General features: G+C 39.1%; 1 protein-coding gene across 11 annotated transcripts in view; it reads left to right on the plus strand.

Annotated features, from left to right (window-relative positions):
• The window catches only part of INPP4B (inositol polyphosphate-4-phosphatase type II B), a 428,243-nt gene that overhangs the window by 23,994 nt on the left and 381,013 nt on the right, over positions 1-23,236 (plus strand). For 8 of the 11 annotated variants that reach the window (XR_011738872.1, XR_011738873.1, XM_065836253.2 and 5 more), the window contains exons 2-3: positions 14,596-14,732; positions 17,384-17,442. The exons of 2 other annotated variants lie outside the window; for them this stretch is intronic. Coding sequence is in view for 7 of the 9 variants with exons in the window: in XM_065836253.2 (XP_065692325.2) it covers positions 14,621-14,732; positions 17,384-17,442 (171 nt within the window). In the remaining 2 variants the exon portion in view is untranslated. The remainder of the gene's footprint in view (positions 1-14,595; positions 14,733-17,383; positions 17,443-23,236) is intronic. One more of the 11 variants, XM_065836255.2, reaches the window with a different exon arrangement.

Genomic DNA, 23,236 nt, shown 5'->3' on the forward strand with positions numbered 1-23,236 from the left:
TTTCATCATTGCTCAAGAAGAAATTCAAACTGAGAAATGTGATCTATTTGCATAATGCCTGTGACTGTGGGTTGTATTTGGTGGTTGTGTGGTTTTTGTGTGAGTGAGGTTTTTTTGTTTGGTTTTTTCTCCTCTCTTTAAAGAATGCATGAAAAGAGAGAGAGAACCCAGGACAGCACAGCAGATAAAGCAGTGTAACTGTGCAGAATGGTAGATGATTATTAGAACAAAAGTTAACTGTAATAAATATTTCTGAGAATAGTAGTCAAACAACTTAACTAGTGGTTTTAACTATGCCAGCTTTGAATGCAGTTAAGGCTGTGCTAGCTGAAGCACAAACAAAGCTGAAACACTTCTGTGCAAATATCAGGAGCTTGGGGTATAAAATGGAATAATTTGAATTGCAGAATGCTAAACTGGATATCACAGCCATAAGACAGCATAGCAGTCATGACAGAACATGAATACTGAAGGATACGACCTTTTCAAGCAAGCTAGAAATAGTCTGCTGAATAGCACTATAATAAATGGTGCATTGCTCTAATGATTTAGAGGCAATGTAAGTGAAAGTGAGACTGCTTAGACTGATGTCAGTTTAGTGAAAGGTGATAAGAGGTTCTGCTGGGTGCTGATACATTTCTGATGTAGATCCAGAGCTGGATCTGGAAACAGGTAATTGTAAAGGTGTGAAGAGCAAAATTACTGGACACATTGTGAGAGGCTACCTTCATACCTGTTAACTGGAGAACAAGTGCTTCTGATAATGGTAGGAAGGGTGAAGATATTGTGGTTAAGAGGTTTAACAACTTTCTTAATTTGAAAACAAATAATGGGGCCAAGAACAGGTGAGGTTGGTTTTGAATACTGCAGTTTCAACTCAAATTTTGTATTTGGAGTATTTATGTTTTTGGTCCTGTGTGCTTTTTCTGAGAGCTGAGTTCAGGGAAGGATGATGAGGACCAGAAAGCATTCCCTACAGGAGAAGAGCTGAAAAAACAAACCTGAAACTTAGCTTGCTTTGACACTTCCAGTAAGGCAAAAGAGGAGACCATAAATGTAAGGTAAAGGTCAGTGTTGGCATAATAATGTGGATAATTTGGACATTAAGACATTTAGTCTGGAAATTACAGAAGGTTCTTGCCATTAAACTAGGCAGGTGTAGGAGCAACATTCCTCTGGGGCCATCAAGAAAAAGCTGTCTAGCTGCTTTTAGGTTTAAGCTTGTTAATATCTGTTGTGAAAAGAATTAGATTCTGTTGCATATAATAACAGGTTTCATAACTTGGAGGTTTCTTTCTGTTTGGTTTTTAATGTGACTGGGTTAATCCCTGTGTCCAGTGTGTGCTCTCTGGGCTGACTGACTGGTATCTGGCAGGAACTGTAAGTAACTAGTTGTAGTCCGTTCTTTGGATTACCTCTACAAGCTTTACAGGGAGTAGCTTTTTGTTTTTTTTTTTTTTTAGGTTTAAATCCCATTAAGCTGAAATGCCACTACTACAGTTACAAAGAGTTACCCTGAACCTTTCATTTCCCTGTCAAGAGAAATATTTAATAGGACTTGAGGCCTTTAAAACAGATGATGTTAAAACTGGCAGGTTTCTGACCCTTGGTAATTTTTTGTGCTTGAAAGGTAATCATTGGAACAGTCTTTCATTCTCATGCACTTCAAAACTGGCAGCATAAAAGCCAATAATAATAATAATCCCCCTTACCTGCTGCCCCTCCAGACTTCACACCTCCTCCATTCCCCTGAGGGAAAAGTCTGATGTGACTCTCGGTGCTTGTGCTAGTGGCAGGGGAGGTGCCCATGGATCTCCCCATGGAGTGATCTGAAGTTAATGGTATGCTATTTTGCTGGATCCAAATAGAGGTTGAACCTTTGTATTTTGCTTGCACAGGAGAAATCAGTTGATGTATCCACAGACTAATTAAATTTAGCAAAGGGTTTTTGGGAGAAGGAAATAAACAGTAAATGGGTTAGTAAAGAAGTCTGGTGGGTCTGTGGTGCTCCTTATGGCGCGGGGTGGAGAATAATAATTTAAAACCAAAGGGAAATGTAGGCCAGAAGTGTTAAAGCCTTGGTCATTTTCACTTAGAATGTAGAAAGAAAGTGCTGACTTAATAGCTTTCCAAACAAAATGCGAAGCTTCAGTCTTCCTTTATTTATTTATTTATTTTAAAAATCTGTATGCCGGGAAAGGAAGGAGACACTTAAATTTGAGAAACAACCAGAGAAACCTGGCACTATGCATAACCTCCAACTAACATATTCGTAATTGCTTGACTGCTTTGAGGAAATAAGGGAAGAAATCAGTTTTTGAGTCATTTATGTATGGTTTTTTGTCTCCCTTGTATTAATACACCACAGTGAAACGGTGTGTGTGGGGAAACCACAGCAACCTATGTTGGGTAAATTAAGTAGAACATTTTTGCAAAATCCTCTTTGTGTGTGTATGTGTGCTTGTAACCTGCAAGTTTTAAGGTGTTCTCAGGCATAGGCAACAGCTATTTACCAGCAGAATTAAAGTTTCTTAGACTTCTTTTTCTGAGGTCCTGCACAAGTTGCTTCTCTGCCTTGAATCGAGGTGGTCAGAATAGTTTAGACTAAGGTCTGAAAATTCAAGAATGGGGGGGAAAAAATCCTGAATCTGTTGAGGTTGTACTTGAAATAAGTTTTGTAGACTGTTATGTGCCAATTGCAGAAAGTTCTCGTGTCCACCAGCTGCAGCAGAGCTGTTAGTCCACAGAGCAGCTGCCTTACCTGGGTTTGGTTAGATAGAGAGCTGGAAGAAGCTGGACCCTGAGGTTTGAGTGTGCTGCCTTCTCACCTTTACTACGTGTCAAAAGCTTACTGTCACCCAGAGTGGTGGGAAGAGCTTACTGAAAGCTCTGGCCAGGCTGTGGGTGTTCTGCTTTGCCTCTCTGAGGGAATGACAAGAAAGCAAAGAATGCAAGTGTGACCAAGGAACAGTCTGTTTGTAACTAGAGAGACTGGGCTCTGCGCTGCTGAGCTTTGCGAAATGAAGCTCTGAGGGATCTTCTTTTCTTTTAGCCTTTTTAGAGTTGGACTTTTTGGTGCTTTGGGTTTGTTGATACCTTTCTGAGTTCTGTTTCTCTGCTTAAGGTTGGTTTCCCAGAAGTTCATTTAGAACTAGAGAACCCTTCCGAGGTGTGGAAGTCTGATTAAAATGTAGGTGATAATCCTTCAGTTAGATGTTGAGTAGCTTTTCCAGCCTGGGCAGTCACGTGTGAATTCTTTACTAGGCATGCAAAAGAGACTGTGACCATTCACATTCTGGGACAAGACCAGTTTCTGCATCAAGGTGCTTTGCTGATACTGCCATGGACCTTTGGTTTTAATCACAGAAACTTTCAACCCTGGACTGTCTCTAGTAAAAATCATAGTTATCTTTCATGTTTAATACAAACCCATTCATTTAATTCAGACACACGTGTTTCATGATAATTGTCGCATACCACTGAAATAATGGACTCTACTCAAACACTTCTATACCTAAGCAACCTGAATATGCTATAGAACCACCTCTTGAATTTAATATTCAATGTGTAACTCTGACAGCCTAATTTTTTTTTCTTGAAGTTACTGCTGTGAACTTTTTATCTTTGCGTGAGGTGTTTAATCTGAAAAACTAAGTATTTTTTGTGAGTTTTATGTAGCCGGGGTATTTGTCAGGTCCAACTTAGATTAAGGTTGTTTAAAATAAAAATTTGCAAAACATCTCCCAATGACCCCGTATAGCTGAAGAGAGTAGTGTTGCATGTGACAGAGTAGGTAACTGTGTGCGGCAATCCAGTTAAATATAGGGCTCTATTGCCCAATTTAATAACTTTGAAAATAAATTGCAACTTATTTTATAGGATTTTTAAAAATTTCCTTGGTGTTTCCAGCTAGCAGAAAACTTGTGTATTACTGAAAACAGGTGGTGTAATGATGGACATCCAAGAACAGGAAATTTAAGTTAACTTGAGGGGAAACTGTTATTCTTCCTGAATTGCCTGTGTGCACGTGAAGGCGTTAGCAGGTTTTGACTTCCCACACGTGGTATCTGTGTTGCTTACAGGTTGTAACGGAGGGGAGTTTTGTGGCCACAAAATCAGCAGTCCCATAGGTCACTGGGGATACGGCAAGGAAGAGTGCTTCTGTACCTGCAGATATACAGGTTGAACAGTCCTAATCTTAATTGAAATGAGTATGTGAGAAGTAGGTATGTAGGAGGAGCTTCATTGTCATGTGTATTGTCCTTTGGCCGTGGGATCAAGTTGTGGTTCTTAAGTATCGCATCCTACTTCTAATCTTTTTTCACTTTGGATGAATTTAGAGAGATTTCATCAGCTGCTTGGTTTAAGAAAAATTGGAAGTTTTTAAGTCTTCTTGAGATGTTTTATTCATACTTCAAAATATGTAGACTTGATTCCTATCTGCTAATTGAGGATATGTGGTTGATCTTAAGGCAAAAGGTCAATAAATGATTTGTTATTGCTGTAGCTGCTGCATCAGTATGAAGTGGTAATGTCCTCAGTGATTTGAATGTTACTTGAGTTTTGTTGCATTTCTTCCCTCCTGTAGCTTTGTTTTGCATCTGTTCTTGAATATTCTCATTCTCTGATGACAGAATAGTTTCTGCTGAGCTGAGACTTCTATTGCATGTAAAAATTGAATCATTATTATTGAGATACAGTTAACAATTTATTACATTTCCTTAATATAACAGCACTAAGTCACAATTTCCTGGATTTATTTGTTCAGCGGTGATACTAGGTTTTTAATGAGAAAGGTAGGTAACCAGATATTTATGAAATTTTAGGAACAATATATTTAAGGAATGTACTTCATAAGAAGATTTTTCTGGTATTTTTTTTGAAATTTAATTATTCAAATTAAGTATCATTGTCAAATATTAACACCTTCACTTTCCCATGCTTTCCTTCTGTCATTTTAGAGGTAATTGAAGGAAACCCTGTAACCCCTTTCCTTTGGAAGGTTCAGGGGCAGGAGACCTCATGGTGCCTCCTTAACTGTGGGACAGTAAAATTGAAGCTTCTGCTGGGTCTTCATAAATGTATTGAAAGAGTTTCTCTAAGGAAAAACACTTCTGTTATTTTCTTGAAGACTGGTAAGAATGCAGCCAAAGCAGAACAGATGCTATTAAGCGAAGTGGAAGAGATTCTTTCCTGTTAACACCAAAAGAAAAATGGTGGTGAACTCCAGAGCTCCCTGAAACTTGGTGAAATGATTTTACTCCAAATCTTTATATCTTACATCTCTAATCTTAAAATGTGATATTAATGTTGTATTTTACTTCATGTGGGTGACTTGACTAAGTAATAGCTAAAATCTGTAGAACCCAAATGAACCCTGAGTCTCTCAAATTTTCTGTTTAAAATCTTTAAATATTTATAACTTGGGTAAGCCCCAGATATCATACATTTCATAGAATCATAGAATACCAGGTTGGAAGGGACCTCAAGGAAATTTGGAGGATTGGGGAGAAGCAGAGAGAAACTCTCATCACTATGGTTTTCTCAGCCGTGAGGTTTTTTTTTTTTTGTAGCTGTCAATATAGATACCAAGAGCACAGAAGTTGTTTGATTCTAGGATATGATGCAAAGCAACAAAGGTTAAGAAATAAAAAGTTCACAGTCCCCAAACAACTTTTAAAGATTAAAAAAAATTCCTGCATCTTGCAGAGTACAAGCTGCAGTCTTAGTACAGTAATTTATCCGTTACAGTAAAAATGGCCAGTAAAACTGGTGTCATAGCAATGCTGTATTTTAAGTTGCCTTTTGCATCTGCAGTTGCGTTTTGCACCTTTTGCCTCTGCCTTTTCCATCTTTATAGGTATTGGAAGAGACAGGAAATAGTCTTGTAGAGGTGAACATTCTACCCAAATACTTTATCTTGCAGAATGGAGTACTCTGACATTTTCAATATAGTGCAGTGTTTTCTTGAAACTGGTTATTGTGTCCTCTCTCTGTCCCTTTCTTTAAGAGATGAGTGGTCCCAGCACATTCTCTTCTCCAGACTGATTTACTTACTGTCCAGTGTGTAGGAGCTCCAAGTGAATTGATCTATACTGTAGTCAGGTTTGCTTTGGTTTTCTGCTCTGTTTTGTTTTGTTTGAAATGGCAGGTTACAAATGGTTTGTGTGTTTACATTCCTGGAGATGAGAGAAAGGAATCTGCTCTGTAAACAAATTGGTAAACAAGTAGTGACTGCAATGCTGCTATTTAGCTGGAGACTACCTGCTCTGAAACCACAGTGTCATAGTAGTGGCTGAACTCATATTAACAGGGTCATTTGTGTGTAGCTAATGGCTTTGAAACAATAATCGATGCAGTCACTCTTGAATAGGGTTTTGAAAGACTGATTTAATCTTGTGGCGCTTGTTTTCAAGCATTGGTTTTAAAGTGGATAAATTCCATAATCCCGCTTTCTTGCTGGCCCAAGTGAAAGTTACAGCCAGTGCAGTTGTGCCCTTTGGGAGTGGAAAGAAGGTGGTGTGGCTGGGCAGGCAGTCACCAGAGCAGACGGGGGAGAAAGAGGAATTTAAGACTGTGTTCCTGGCAATTATGGTTGCAGATATGAGGGTAGCTTGTGGCTTAACTTGGATTTACCTGGATCTCATTGAGTAAGGACTATGTTTGAAGTCCTTTATGTGTGAAATTTGTCCTAGGGCTGCAGTTACAGCATCACACTAAGCTGACATGCCTGCAGAAATGTGACCTGTAGGGCACGTTCTTGTTCTCTGCACTGGGCTGGCAGTGGTGTTTCTGCAGCCACGTAGCCAGTCTGATCAGGGAGCAGCTTGATGAGGTTAGTTTCCATCAAGAGAAGTTCCTGAAGCTGATTGTGTGGCTACACTGGGGCTGGTGCTGCCATGGGGAAGAAGTGCTCCCTTTCCCCAGGAGCCTGCACCTCTGTCAGGTCAGTGGCTGCTCAAGAACAGCCTGAGGGAGGTCACACTTTGAACCTTTAGAGTCACGACCAGCTGGCTGTGCTGGTGAACGCAGCAGTTTTGTTCTTGTTCAATCCTCTGCCTTGTGTGGTACAATTTGTTTGTCTGTGAACCACATGAGGCAGTTCTGACAACTCATAAATGACTTCTTTCACAGAGCTGCTTTTGGGTTGGATCAGTGTCAGTAGGTAGAAGTACATCGTTCAGGGAGTGTGCCAGATTATACCTGCTTGCAGGAGGTGTTTTTGTATTATTCCTTTTAGGGGAAGCAAAATGCAGGATTTTTTTTTTTCCTGAAAGATCACATCTGAATGCTGGGAAACTACATGAATTGTTTAGGAATTTTGTTGACTGGGAAGTCTGTCAGCTGAAGGGAAGACAAAGCTGTTCTGTCATGTGTGTGTTGGTTTTTTTTTTTGCGTGTTTGTTGTTGTGGTGGTGGTTGTTGGTTGTTGTTTTTTTCCAGCTGAAGGGAATACCTTTGAACCAGGCCAGCATTTTATTTTTCATTGTCTGTCTCCAAACAGGGGAGCTCATCTCTCTGTGTTTTTGTTTTTGTTTTTCAATAGATACTTCACTTTTCAAGTCGTCTTGTTTTTAAGACTTTAAAAGGGACTTGCAGACAGTAGTAGTACTGAAACAGGGGTGCTGGTGGGTTTGTGTGGTGTGGTATTATGGCACTGACAGGCCATGACTCCTTTGGAAGAAGGCTGGCTCTGGTTAGGAACAGTCTTGTTGGCTGGAACTCCTCTGTTTTTAGAGCACTGTGGGGCAAGGGTGGCAGACCTGAGAATTTAGGGGAATATAAAGGCATAAAAGTTATTACGATGTGGTATGTGTGTGTTTCAGCATAAAATACAACTGAAATGACCACTGATACTATTGTGAAAAACAGAACTGTTGATATTCCTGTTACCTTTCCTCTATACGCTCAGTAAAGGTGTCCAAAGAAGTGGCATGACTCACTAACTTGCTGAATATTGTGGGCCTGTCATGTTTTGTATTGATTTTGTTTTGGTTTTTTTTTTGTTGGTTTTGTTTGTTGTTTATTTGTTGTGTGTGTGGTTTTTTTTTTTCCTTATTGCTAAGGCCACAACAGTTGAAATCGTTTAAGATGATAATCTCTTCAAATAGATTACAATAGTACTGGCAGCCTACCAAAGCAGAAATGAAAATTACAAGCAACTTATGGTCAGGCTAGCTTTGATCTTGCCAGTAGGAAATAAGATGTCAGGAAACAGCAATGAAGAGATTGGAAAGTTAGAAATAAACTGAAGTTTTTCCATGGGTAAAATCAGCTAATGTGACTGCATGCAGCCAGCTGATATCAATCTTTAACTTCATATAGAAAGAAATAGCTTTGTATTACCAATAGATACCTTCTGTAGTATTTAGTGATATCTGATATATAGATCTTGCCTATCTTACCTCAGTGGGGAAAAAAAAAATAATGAAAGGAACACTCTGTAAGACACACGCACGTTTCTCTACTGTTTTATACCTTTTTATTAAGGTTGCCATCTGCACATCCTCTAAAACCTACTTTGGAATCCAGTCTTTGAATTTATGTAAGCCCAATGTAGTTTTCTTCCCTAATTGGCTGATCACCTGTTAATGATTTCTGAGCTAAAACTTAAATCCAGTTGAGATTTCAAGGCTTTTCATTTAGATATATCAATATATCTATTTGAAACTCCTGTGATATATCATTTTTTATTACAGGCTTTATATTGTGCTCTTATTTCCTCAATCTGAGAAAGAAAACCTGGTGTTTTGTTTGACTGTGCAGGGATCAGTGACAGAATGAAGAATTTTAAGGGGGGAGGGGCAAAATGTCTTATCTATATTTTATGACCTAATAATTACTGTATGGGTGAAATAAAGAAACAGTATGTGGAATTAGTAATAACTCTTTGCTCAAAAGCAATATCATACTTGAAGACAAATTGTAGAATAATTTTGAAGCTTTCCTTTTGAAGGTTGTTTTCTGCACTTTGTATGTGTTCCAAAGATTAAAGAAGTTCTTAGTACAACATGGTGTAAACTAAAAATATTGTACCTTTTCAAAGGAAGAGAAGGGACATGTAGAATGTATTTGGCAGGGTTTCTGAGGACTTACAGACATGAATTTTAGCGTTTTTCTTTTTGAAATTGCTGAACTAGTGAAATGAGGCAGACAATTTTATTGACTTTGAGAGGTTTAGGGGATTGCATCATTAGAAAGCTTATGCTTGAACACTTTACCAAAATACCTAGAATTAAATGCAGTACTAATGAAAGCTGCAAAATATTGTGCGTTAATTTCTTTAATGCTGAACTGTGCTTAAGATATGTAAATAAACTTGGACCCTAAAAAATAGTGCTGAAACTGATGTTTTGGGGTAGTGCATGCAGCCATGGGAGTGGTTACTCTGTTTTGTATTAGCATTAGTGTCCTTTTGTACTTACTGCTTTGAGCAGCTACAGCTCAGTGGTACAAGGTGCAGGAGCTGCAGAGCAGATGCAAATGATTTCAATGTGTAGGTTTTTTTTTTCATGCTAGTCTTGGTGTGCCGAAGTCAAGGTGCCCATCAAGCTGCTCTATCACTCCCCCTCCTCAGCTGGACAGGGGAGAGGAAATAAAACAAATAGGCTCATAGGTCAAGATAAGGACGGGGAGATCACTTGGCAATTACTGTCACAAGCAATACTGACTCGACTTGGAAATGAATTAATTTTATTACCAATCAAATTGGAGTAGGGTAATGAGAAATAAAACTAAATCCTGAAACACCTTCCCCTCACATCTCCCTTCTTCCCAGGCTTAACTTTACTCCTGAATTGTCTACCTTCTCCTTTTGAGCAGCTCAGGGAGACAGAGAATGGGTGTTGTGGTCAGTTCATCACAGATTGCTGCTCCTTCCTCCTCACACTCTTTCTCTGCTCCAACGTGGGGTCCCTCCCACAGGAGACAGTTCTGCATGAACTTCTCTGATGTGCATTCTTCCTGCAGGCTGCCGTTCTTCATGAACTGCCCCAGCGTGGGTCCTTTCTACAGGGTGCCGTCCTTCAGGAACAGACTGCTCCAGTGTGGGTCCCCCACAAGGTCCTGAGTCCTGCCAGCAAACCTGATCCAGCCTGGGCTTCCCACAGTGTCAGAGCTTCCTTTGGGCACCCACCTGCTTCAGTATGGGGATCCTATACAGGCTGCAGGTGGAAATCTGCTCCGGTGTAGACCTCCATGGACAACCTGCCTTGCCATGGTCTGCACCACGGGCTGCAGGGGAACCTGCTCCAGTGCCTGGAGCACCTCCTGCCCTCCTTCCCTGGCCTTGGGGTCTGCAGGGCTGTTTCTCTCTCGTATTCTCACTCCTCTCCCTGGCTGCTGCTGTCAGCGGTTTTTCCTGTTCTTAACTATGTTATCCCAGAGGTGCTGACAGCATTGCTGATGGGCTCAGCCTTGGCCAGTGCTCGGTCACTCTTGGAGCTGGCTGGCGCTTGATCTGTCGGACATGGGGGAAGCTTCTAGCAGCTTCTCAAAGAAGCCACTCCTGTAGCCCCTTCATTACCATAACCTTGCTACTCAGACCCAGTACAACATGCTACTAGTTTTGATTGACTTCTAGCATTTATGAACTGGGTACGAAGTGGGTTTATATCTCTTCAAGTGATCACCAATGTACATATCTCTTATTGTGATAATAAAAAAATGCAACTATATGGCTGGTGTTTAACAGTTACAAGTAGTTCTGGTGGTTCCATGTCCATAGCAAGTAATCATGAAACCTATAATTACAAATGTGGGGAGATGTGGGATGCTCAACAAAGGCTTCATAAATTTTGTGGTCCATGAGCTGTACATACCGTCATCTATTCAAAAATGATTGCTTCCAAGGACATAGACTCCTACACCTTTTTCTGTCCTGGTGATGTGCAAAGTAATTGACTGGTCTGGCTTACTTATGAGTTATGGTTGTGGTGATTGTGTGGGGAAAAATGCTGAGAGGGATGTTAGATTCAGTGTGCCTCTCTCTAACCGCAAGTATTAAATAATGCCTATCTCTTGAACCACTAGTATTAAATAACCGAAGATAATATCTTTCCTTTTGGAGTTCATGTTAGCAAAGAGATTAGCTAAGAGAAACATTTAAAGGCACTATATGACTAAGTAGTTTTCCTGGCTGACAGCTTTATTCCAAAATTGAGCCAGAAGGGAAGAGGATTTTTGAGCTAAAAAGTCTCTCTGCTCCTTCAAGGAGAACCAGTACTGCAGCTGAAGACAGACACTTCTACTGGGGCTTTTTACCTTTAATTTATTGTTGTGTCAACACCGGCCATCGGCATTCTAAGTTAAACCCAAGTTTGAATCCCATGATCTCTAATGCCCTTTAGATCTGAATAATATTCAGACATTGTCAGATTGGTTTAACTGCTTTGGCAGACTTCCAGGCACCTTAGTTGTTAGCACTGTGGAGCTCTGCTGGCCCAGCTGCCTTGCATTTCAAGGCTGGTACTGGCTTATATGTACTGAGACGTGCTGTCTTGAGGGTTTGAACTGATGCGTACTGCTCTCACTGTCCCACATGATTTGCATGTTGTGGCTCATAGGCAGAGCAAGTGATGCACAGATGTGGTAAAAGGGATTTCTTGACCATTACCATCTCTCCTGGGGAAAAAAGTAACAAAATTAATATTCACATCTTTTCTAGGAGTTTCTTTAATCCTTTTAACAGCTTTTCCAGAAACCCAAAATGTTCTTCTCTTTACCTGGCCCTGTTTTTTCCTTTGATCAAAGCAAAAGCTTTCTTAAATGGCAGTTAACAACTTGTCTGCTGATCTTCTGTGTAGAGTACAAATGTCCGTGCATTGCAGTAATTACTGCATTTAAACATAAGTAGAGTTTAGCCACAAACTTTCTTTGCTCTGATAGCATAGGTTTTGTTCAGTTATTAATGGTTTTCAATGATTCTTCCATCTGGAACTAGACTTCCAGCGTCTGACTTCCTCCACACTAATAAAAAAACCAGAGCAATCTAAAGTAACTGTATGTAGCTGAAGATGCTGTTTGGGGTAGATTTATAAGGTGTTTATAAAATGCACTGGAGCAGATTAATTCATAAAGCAATAATTAAGTAGGCTGCAGAATTTTTAGAGCTGTGTTCTCTAAAACAAGAAGGCTGCCAGTGAGCTATGTGAAAGGTGTGGAAGGTATCTGCTTGAGAGGCGACTGGCCTCTAACACAACAGTGCAGTTGGAGATCACATAAACTGTTTATCTTGCAGAGCCTATGCTTATTTTAAAAAAACAAATGGGTTTATTGCAAACACTGTTTGCCCTTTTGTCAAAATGCAGTCTGTGGCCCTACAACAAAAGTACCAATTCCACTCAGCATACAGAGGCTAGTAGGAATTAGGTGCATTGCCCATCCCAAAGCCCCTGTAGACTATATGCCCTAGAGGGCCTCTTGCAAGGGTCATGCTTGTTAGGTTTTGTGTATCGTGTGGCCAAGCCACCATCTTCCCTGTCTCCACGATGGATTTGTTTTTAGATGCTGAACACACCGTGGTATTAGATTACAGGGCGTGATAAATATCCTTTTTGTACGTGCTGCATGACTCATCTTTCCACAGTTTGTAGTCTATCAATTTACAGAACATAGGCAACCAGCAGCACCATCATGGAGCCTCCATCGGAGTCAGTAACTCATTTTGGGCACAGCAGCGTGCTTGTATGTTGTAAATACCAGGTCAGGCTCTGTGCTGGCTACGAGGTTATGAGGTTATAATTTCAACAGGATCATGAAATGAAGTCAAAGGCATGAAGACTTACTTAAGAATATGAGTATAGCTGTTGATGCTAATGGAAAAACAGGAAAGAAAATGTGTGTGGGAATGCATGGAGAAGTTGAAGCTGCTTAGATACTTGTTGGCTTGCATGTAGTCCATTTCTTGCTTGCGAGAGTATTTGATAGTGAAAGGGAGACTTAAAAGTGCTTTCAGTCTTATGGCAGTTCTCCGCAGAACTGTAGAACTTTCAGAGGGGGAAAAAAAAAAGTCACTTAGAGATTTGCCTTCTGAAGCTCGTGTTAATGGCTTGTCTGCGTTTCACATGTACAAAGTAATAGTTGAGCTTGATCTGCTTTAGCTGTTGTAGTGCTATTGGAACTGGCTGTGGTTTGGTGATTGGAAATAAAAGGACTCAGCACAAGTTATTGATTTGAGGGATAAACATGAACAAAGGAAGGGAATACAAAGGGCCCACAGAAAGATACAGTGCAGAAGATGTAACTTGTCTTTCAGCTCAACAGTTGAGAGGAGCTTGATCAGGAATTGTTAAGAGTTGTAGTTCTCCATCAGATAAAGATGTCAGTGCTGTCTTCTGAAGAACAAAGACTTCTGATTTAAAGTGGCTTCGGAAGCCCATGTACTGCAGATTGGATGATGGGACTTTTTTTTGCTTGTATGGTTTGGTGTCTGGTGGTTGTGTGTGTGGTGGTTGGTGGGTTTTTTTTGTTGGTTTGGTTTTGGTGGTGTTTTTTGTTTGTTTTACTTTATAGGAATGTTAAAACCATCTGACAAACTTCTGTTGCTTGAGTGTGGAGAAAGGCCTTTACAAAAGGGTTGGATATTAATTTCCCACATATTCAATGCTCTTAAAGGATCTGTTTAGAACTGCTTTTCCAGCCTTCTTTTCTTCTCCTTGCAACAGTGTGGATCTGTGCTGTATTAGCTGCCATTTGGACAAAAATATTTGTTTCCAAACATCCACTGTTCAAAACTGCAGCTACTGAACCTAATCTTTAAATAATTTCAGGTAAATGGAGAAGGGGCTCTGAGAGAAACAAAGCTCTCTCATGTGTGTGTCAAGTATTGTTTCTTCACTAAGTTCAGTAGGTGTAGTTCTGATTTTCTTTTTTTTTTTTTGAGCAAACAACTAGTTTTCTTAAAAATATGAAAATGTTCCAAAACAATTGACAACTCTAGAAATATACCATGAACAAAAGGGAAGTGTACTAAGCAGTATCAATATAGACATGGACACTTAAGTACATGGTGAACTTCTGTGGTTAATGCTTTGTATTTTGTTAGACTTATTGTTCCTGTGAAAGAGGAGGAAGCACAAGGCAACCTTTCTCCCTCCCCTGCCCCAGGAATACGTATTTGAGCTTTCTAGTTATTTATATGTATATAACCAAAATAAACAGGGGGTTTCAAAAGGATGGACCCAATTTCAAAGATACAGCGGTTTGAAGTCTTTTTGAAATGGTCGGTCTTTTTGAAATACCCTGTATTATAGCAGTGTTGATAAACTGTGGAAATACTGCATAAAACTACAGCTTCTCCATGAAGTCATAGAGACACTGGGAGGCTATGTTTTTCTTTCTCAAAAAGTGTATGGGGAGAAGATGTCACCTGCGTAGACTTGGAACTTTCCTTATTGTTTACACTACTCCCTTACTATGGAAGAAAGGACAGTGAACTGTACAACAGATTAAAAATCACAATAAATAGTAGCACCTCTTGTGTGGTTTTTTTTGTTTGTTTTTAATATTTCAGTTGACCTTCATATCTGCTGCCTAGATTTTGCTCAGCGTCAACAAGCTAACTAGCATCATCGTCTTCTTCCATCTCTTACTCAGCTTCATCCTCTTCCCTGGCAACCCCATGAGATTCAATGCTAAAGATCTGGCTTTCCTGGCCAGGCGACCAACAGATTGTTTTGACAAGGAAGGAAAACTGAAGATTTGCAGAGTGGTTGGGAATGAAAAATTAATAGGTAAAAATGACTTGCAGTGAAAACTACCCGTGCTTGATGTGCATGTTTTCTGCAGTTGTCAGCTTACAACTTCACTAATCACACACACCTCTCCGTTTTCTTCATTACTGATGCTTGAGTGATGCTAAATACCTTTCTAAATAAAGAACTTTAAAGCCAGCTCTTCACTTTGCTCAAGTTCTAAAGTTTTCTTTGTCATGTACCTCAAACAGTGCTTGATCCTTAACGTTTTTTTTTTCCTGTGAAGATTGTTTTTCACTACTAGTCGCTCCTAGTCACCAGTCATTAGTTGCTGTGTTTAAAGTTTAGATATCCAGTTCCTCAGGACCTGCTCCTCCACCCCCCAAAACTGTGTTCTTTTATCATTATAGATTTTCTGTGGCTCACTTCCCACCTTCTTTGCAGGTTTATTCAGGCTTTTATGATCATTTTTAAAATATCTTTCAGTTTCCCGTAAGCTTGAATAAATGTCTGTTCCCTTGGTAGCTGTTAGGAAATAGCTCATGTTTAGCTCTAAAATCAGTCTTAATACAGTAATTTCAGCAACAGCAAATGTTTTGTTTTCGCTTGTATCAACTGATCTCTATTGTAATTTACTTTTGTATTTACTTTTATTTTATTGAAACAAAACAAAAAAAACAACCCAGCACAGACTCAGTTATGATAAGGGACTGAAAAAATTTCCTGCCACACTTCCAGATTATTTTGTACATTTTCTCATGACAAATAACCAGTTTCCTCTGGAGGATGCAGCTAACTTTCTGGATATATTACCTGTGGGCATCCACTCCTGCCTGCCTTGGGGTTCTTCCACAGGATTCTGTCCCGGTGTTCTCACCATAGGCAGCATATCAGGCCCCATCCAGTGAATATCTGACATGTTTGAGAATGTCTTGGATTTTCCTTCCTTTAAGAATATGTTGAATGCTGTTATTGCGGCTAAGAACTTTAGGTTGACCAGAGACAGACCAAACATTCCTCTAGCTCAGTATCAAGGACTGTCTCTGGCATGGGCAGTGGTGAGGGGTTCTAAGAAAGTGTTGAAGAAACTCTGCATGTATAGGTTGTTCCTATTGCCCAGTAACTCTTTCTGGCTCCTAGCAGTCAGGTTATGACCCTCGAGAGAAAGGAGACTGCTCTCAGGGCATTTGGGTCACTACATACCATCCACTGGTAGACTTGTCATTAATCCGACTGATCTTTCGATTTACTTACTTTTCAGTTACATAGTAGAGACTTTCCCAATTCAATGTTAGAATACCTTTTATTAGAAAAATCTGTGGTGTGACTGTGTTGGGATTCCTTTCTTCTGATGCCCGTGGGGTTCTGAAGGATGGAATTTAGTCTCAGCGGAGTCCTGTACTTCTACTGTAAAACACCATACTCAAGTCTGATAACTGTGTTTAGATTTCTGTTGGTGGATGTACATCAATTTATATCACATTCTTTTCTTCAGTAGGTCTGGAAGGAGCCAGGAACTTCAGTTTGTTTTCTGAAAAAAACCATGAATTATAAGAGAGTTATTTTAAATCCCTGTGTAAACCTTCCACTTTCTAGTGGGTGAAAAACTGTTTTCAAATGCTGCCTATTGGAATGTCTTAATTGAAGTTATCAAGAGTAGAAGAAAATGTTATTTATTTATTTACAATAACAAGGCACCCCCCTGGTCAATATTGTGTCTCTAGTGGTGGTCGGCTTTGAGGGAAGTACAAGAGTCCAAACAGAGAGCTGTGGAATAACATGACCTTAGGGTACAGCTGTTCTTGCAGCTCCCTGGCAATTTGAGGTTGGCTACTGTCTCAAAAATACAAAAAAAAATATAACTTTTGTAAGAATGTTCCTTGTTCTCCTAAAAAATAGGGTTTGTCTGAAGAGATTGTGTGTGTGTGTATGTGAGATACATATTACCTATTATAGACATAAACATGTTTATGTCTGCATCTGTACCTATGGATATATATGTACAAGTGCTTTTTTTTTTTTTTTAAATGCTGCAATTTAAAAAATGGCTAGTTTGGGAAGAATAACTTTTTAAAGTATTTTTGTTTTTTTTCCGCACAAGTCCACAGGGAAATTCTGAAACATTCTCTGTTCTTAAAAGTTTGATTACATACCCACATCTATACATGCAAATATGTTGTTATTCCCATTGGTTAAGCACTTCTAAAAAGTGTAGTAAAATAGTAATAGCAAAGTGACTATAAATATTTGGGTCTTATTTGCTTACTTTTTATTTTCTGAATATTGCAAATTCAGATTAGCGTGTTCTAATGGAAGTGCAATAGTAAATGTTTTTGTGTCTTAACAAGGATTATCTTTCATCTCAAAGTCAAGGAAGCAAAAGCCATTCCTTGCTAAAGTGGCTGTTTCTGCTCCCATGTGAGGAAAAGGGAGAAAAGCAGAGAAAACACAGGAGTGTGTGCTGCAGTCACCACTTCTCTCGGCTGCAGGGTAGAAGAAACCTTCTGGGAAGTTATTTGGCATTTAACAGCATGTTGTACATAGGCAGCTGCTGAGTGATGCTGGCTTTTTTTGGTTAATGTGTGTTTTTTTGTTTTCCCTGACCTTTATAGCTAATGCATCTTCTTTAAGAAGCATTTAGTATATGAAGACAAAAGGTTGTTCTTATTAATTTTTTTCTTTGCATACAGAACCGAGAGAGAGATGGTGCCGGCTGAAAGGAAATCTGCTTTTTCTAATGAAAAATAAGGTAATTCATTTTCCTACTGCTTTTCCTCATGTGTTAGTCTAATCTTTAAGAACCTGAGTAATCCTTTTTCATGATAGCTATTGGCATTGTGCTTTTAGGGACAAAAAAACCCCACTATTATTAGAATAGTGGAGATGAAAAAAAAATCCATTGTTTGCTTTCTATGGCACTAGCTATTCTTCATGATATCAACTTCCTTCAGCTGAATCATATAGTCTATGGCCAGGTTCTCCTCATAACATACATCTGTCTAAATCCAGAATTACCTCACCAATCCAGTGGAATAATGGAGGCTTTATTAGGAGTTGAGGCCACTTATCCTCTGGAATGAACAAGCATTAAGCATGGAATTGCACTTTTTCTTATCCTTTCTGTCTGATATTATGAACATTGCTTCTGTAGTTGCCTTAAAATAGCAGTGGATTGTAAGGAATAGGAAGTAGTGTGAAGCTTGAGAAACTTATCTGTTAACAGTATCACAGTATGTTAGGGATTGGAAGGGACCTCAAAAGATCATCCAGTCCAATCCCCCTGCTGGAGCAGGAACACCCAGATGAGGTTACACAGGAATGTGTCCAGGCGGATTTTGAATGTCTCCAGAGTGGGAGGCTCCACAACCTCCCTGGGCAGCCTGTTCCAGTGCTCCCTCACCCTCACTGAGAAGTTTTTTCTCAAATTTAAGTGGAATCTCTAATGTTCCAGCTTGATCCCATTACCCCTTGTCCTACCATTGTTTGCCACCGAGAAGAGCCTGGCTCCATCCTCATGACACTCACCCTTTATATATTTATAAACATTAATAAGGCCACCTCTCAGTCTCCTGTTCTCCGAACTAAAGAGACCCAGCTCCCTCAGCCTTTCTTCATAAGGGAGGTGCTCCACTCCCTTAATCATCTTTGTTGCCCTACGCTGGACCCTCTCCAGCAGTAAGTATTTTATAGTTGACTCCTCAGATATTTTTATACTGTATGGATCAACAGTTGAATGGAAATGATAGTACTGCTTGACAGATTGCATATTCTGTTTGAAAGATTTTTCAGTATGATATAGTGGTTTATTTTAATATAGTTATGAATGTGAACATATGGCATACTTTTAAAGCAGTATTTGCTTTCAAAGCACTGTTCAGGAGCATGTGATAGATTTCTGTATGTATGCAAACAAAATGAGACAGTATGACGTAAAAATTTCTCTGGCTTGAGTTTCATATGGCTGTGTTCCCTTGGATGGTAAAAGGACCAGCAAGTTTTATGTAGATAGAACCAAGCTCATGGACACCCTTTTGTTGCATGTATTGCTATTCTCCTGTATGACTTGCAGAAGCTATTTTTAGTAAAGAGCCTTGAGTTTCAAACTACTCTTTTCTGTTCAGTGTTCTTCCACATGTCCTATCTTCATGGGAGCCTCTGTCATTTTTCTAAAACAGTTTCGGGAAATATTTTGATCAACTTTGCAACTGTGACGAGTAGGAGAGTTTTACTGAAATCAAATGTAGCCATTGGTTTAAATCTATAAATTTCTGGAGCCAGACTAAACTAGAGGCATTAGTGTGGGTTACTTGGGGTCACGTGGTGTGTGGTGTTCTTTTGTGAGGGGTATTTTTAAATGCGTAGATGAGGGGCAGGTGGATGGAATGAGGAACATGTGGCAATCTCTGGGTTGGCTGATTTGCTGGTCCAGCTAGGTCCACTCAGCCTGTTCAAATGCAAAGTTCTTTTTTGAGATACTTGGAGGATGAGGCATTCATGCAGTGCTCTTAATATCCAACCCTTTTGAAAAGGCGTTTCTCTACTCTCAATGGAGAGAATTAATGGCTTGTTACTGAAATGATTTAGGCTTGCAATAAACACATGGAATTCCCCTTGAGATGTTGTGGTTTGACTGAACCAGTTAAAAATATACATGGGTGTTTCCAATTTCTGTCTAGGTCACTGCCAGAAAACTGCATCTCATTCTGGCTACATTGTTTAAACAGGTTTTCAAAATTTGCACAATTTATGGAAGGAACCAAGAGATTTGACAAATTTCGAATTATAGAAGAGAGGACTGATTGGTGAGTTGATTAATGTCAAAATATTTTCGAAAAGTGTCTTTAACTAGGCAGGTCACAACAAGAGAAACTTGGAAGCTCAAGTTGGACAAATTTAAATGATTATCACCCAATGACTGGTCACTGAAACCAAGGCGAGATATAGTGGGTGCTCAGTTTTAAAATGTCACAACCTACTAGGCTCAGTACAAAGACCACTGAGTGATTAAAAGGCAGTGACTAACAATAGATTAAACTATATAATATTAGACTTCTTAGTCAGCTTATATCCTAGGAATTTGTGAAATGGCCATTTTCAGAGGCTTCATCTGTCGGGTACTTTGAAGGATGGCTTCTCTGACAAAGACTGATCTCTCTTGAATCTCAAATCCCTGTTTCAAAGGTTGCAATTTGTAGACATACTAAGTGAAACCAAAGCAATTTGTGTGCTGTGAGGACAGAAGAGTGTACTCTGTATTTTTTCCTTATCTCTTTTTAGAAATCTGAATCTAGAAATGCTTGACATAGGAAATAATAGTTTGAATTTTGGGCATGTAGTTTGCCAGTATACTAATACAAAACCAAACCAACACCACTATTGCAAAACAAACACAAAGCCCACCACAGTAGTTTTGAAACTCTACTGCCTAGAGCTGTGGTTAGTGTGAGTGGGCTGGGGAACTGAGTGTCTGCAACCGGCCTTTCAGATGAAAGTTTGACAACATGCTGATCTTGGAGCAATTCTTACAGATCCTAGTCCAAAATACTTAAAAGCAGTATTATCATGTAGTGTTTTCAAAACAGTTAGGATTTAGAACTAGAAAGCAATGTGTGTCTTGCCTGAAATATGTGGGTTATTTACTTACAGCAGGGGTGTCAAACTCATTTTCATTGGGGGCCACCTCAGCCTCGCAGTTGCCTTCAGAGGACCAAGTGTAATATCAGGATGATATAAATGTAACTACTCCTACATTTATGCGGTCCTAAAATTACATTTGGCCCTTTGAAGGCAAACATGAGTGTGCTGTGGCCCCTGGTGAAAATGAGTTTGACACTCCTGACTTAGATTCTCCCCAGTTCCAGCCTGGGAGGTACTTTACTGCAGAACTCATGTGAGTGGGAAGCAGGAGTGAAGATTGATGGACAACAATTGCTAATGCATGTAAATATTACATACTTTTGTGCCTTTTTCATTGGCATAAGAGAGGACTTTAGATTAGCAGTATTGTGTACTGGTTTCATTTTTAATTACAGACCAGAATTTATAGCGTTAGTTTCTTCTTGTGGGATGTGTATGTGATGATGTTTTTTTTTAAGAACATGTAAAATGTTGTCATACTGTGTCATTTCCTTTGCTTTCTGTTCATAGGTCCTTCAGAATAATTTTCTGTTCTTTTGATTTCCAAGAAAGAAGTAAACAGATTATGTTAACCTTTTTCAATCTGTTTTAATCCTGAAGCCAGTTCAGTGCTCTGTTTTTAGTTGGTTTTATTATTTGCTCTGTATGTGTGAATTTGCAGTGATTGCTGCTAAAGTAAAGAAACAAACTACCTAACCCACCTGCGGTTCGTTTTCCCTTATACTAATATTCTCAAATAGTAATTCAGACACTTAGCCAGTTTTGTAGATTTCTTTGCGATCTGTATGTAAAAAGACATAGACTAAAAAGTATGGTTATGTTTTTGCATCTTGGTAATGGCTCCAGAGAGTCTGTTATGTTCTATTGAGTAAACACTCTTGCATTCATACTTTTTTTGAATATGAATTTAGCAATTTATTCAAAAGTGGATTTTTGATCAGTAGTCCGTAGTGGATTCTTTAGGAGTGTCACTAGTGTCTATTGCGTGAATTTTTCTTAGTTTGTGGTTTAATGATCCTGTAGGAGTAACCATTCTGATCTATTAGGTCAGTTTGTCCATTCACTGGTTCAATAAACTCATGCTGCTCTGTGTGTGAGAAGTTACCTTTTAAGACTTTAATGATGTATCAATCTTTCAAAACTATAATGTAGAAGGAAATAATTTTACTTATATGGATGACCATATTTAAAAAAAGCTGTTATGATTGCTGAAAGTATCTTAAATTAGCAGTCATATTTCACACACAAAATTATGAACCTGTGTTTTTTTTCCTCTAATCTAAACTGTGTTGTGGTAGCAAGTTGTGTGGCGCATTCCTACTGTTGTGAATCTATATGCTTGTTTCCTAACCACCTAAACCCAAGGGATTTATGTTGAGGAAATGGCAGACTAAACTACACAGGTGTATATTGGAGTGCTATAGTACACCTAATGCCAGAGAGGATCAAGGAAAAGGTGGTGAATATTTTGAGGCTGATCTGTAATAAATTACCTTTCCTTAAACCAAATGTGTTGTTGGGCTTAAGACTTTGCAGACAAGATTAATGAGCAAATCTAAATGGTTATGTTGTCAACAATCATGAGCTCTCTTGCAATGTTTGTGGAATGCTTAACATAAGTTATCTTGTTACAGCATTTATCACAAGTGTAATGTATTATTAACAGTTGACAGAAGAGTCTTAAAGTAAGATTTTTAGGTTGACTCATCAACCAGAGAGCCACATGCAAGGTAGAAATAATAGAATAATGACATACTTCTGAGGTTCTTATGTGAATTACATTGTAATGCAGCTGGAAAATATTGTTCAGGTTATGATGGCATAGTTGTTTGTAAGTTCTGCCATAAAAATGTGAGAATGTATCAGTGAATCTTCTCTGCGTTCAGGCAGGCACACACCATGTATTTTCAGCATAGCTATATGGCTTTATTATTTTCTTCCAATTTGTTATGTTTTAAATGTTCTTACAGAATGAGATTTCTTTGTTTCTATGGAAGCTGTGGTGCCTTTTCTGATCTGCTGGACTATGAGGTTTTCTCTACGTATGTGGCTTAGCAGTCTCTAAGTCAGTGATGTCTCCAGGGCATGTTGAAATAAAAGTATCTCTTCTAGCTAAGGATGTACTTTTTATAAGCCATTTTTCAGCAGTGATTTCAATTTTCTGGAACATGCTCTGCATCACTTCAAGGTCTGAGCAGCCAGAATAAGTGTTGCCGCACTGTGTAGCGTTGCTTTGGTATTGAATGTCATTGCTGACGTGTTTTTTGGCTAAATACTACATGTATGACATTGGTTATGACCATGTTTTGCAGTGTCTTTAAACTGAGAAGCGGGTAAGTGAATCTGTGTCTGTAATATTCCCTCAGTAATTTTCAGTGAAACGTGTATTTTGCCTTGTGTTTGTAAGATTTTGATTTACAGTAGGAAGTGTGGTAAATAGAGGAGGAAATAGAAAGTGACAAAACTGCAGCACAGGCAGATCTGGAAGCTGTATTCCCTCTTCTGTGGCTCAAAAGTCTTAGTGTGTTTCTGAGCATTCTCAGCCACGACCTTGCACGTGACTTCTGCTTGCACTGGACTGAGATGATGTCCTCTTGCTATTGCAATGAGGTTTTTATATGTCTATAACCATATGTGTATAGACATAAATTAAATATCGGGCAGTGTTCAGTTAATAACTTTCATTTGTTTGTGTTGAGAAGAAGGTATGTTGTCATACAGACTTAGTAAGGCTTTGTGTCCGGTAACTGTAGGTCTTGCATTCATGTCAGTGAGATATCTTGTATATGTTTAAAGTCCCTCACTTATACTGAGCCTATTTTTAAACAATCAGTTGGGTTGCACCTAAAGACATTTTAGGATGCTGATTTGTTTGCATGCCTTAATTCAAGATTTCTTGATGTGTT

The sequence above is a fragment of the Patagioenas fasciata genome, chromosome 4, assembly GCF_037038585.1.
Source record: "Patagioenas fasciata isolate bPatFas1 chromosome 4, bPatFas1.hap1, whole genome shotgun sequence".
NCBI lineage: Eukaryota > Metazoa > Chordata > Aves > Columbiformes > Columbidae > Patagioenas > Patagioenas fasciata.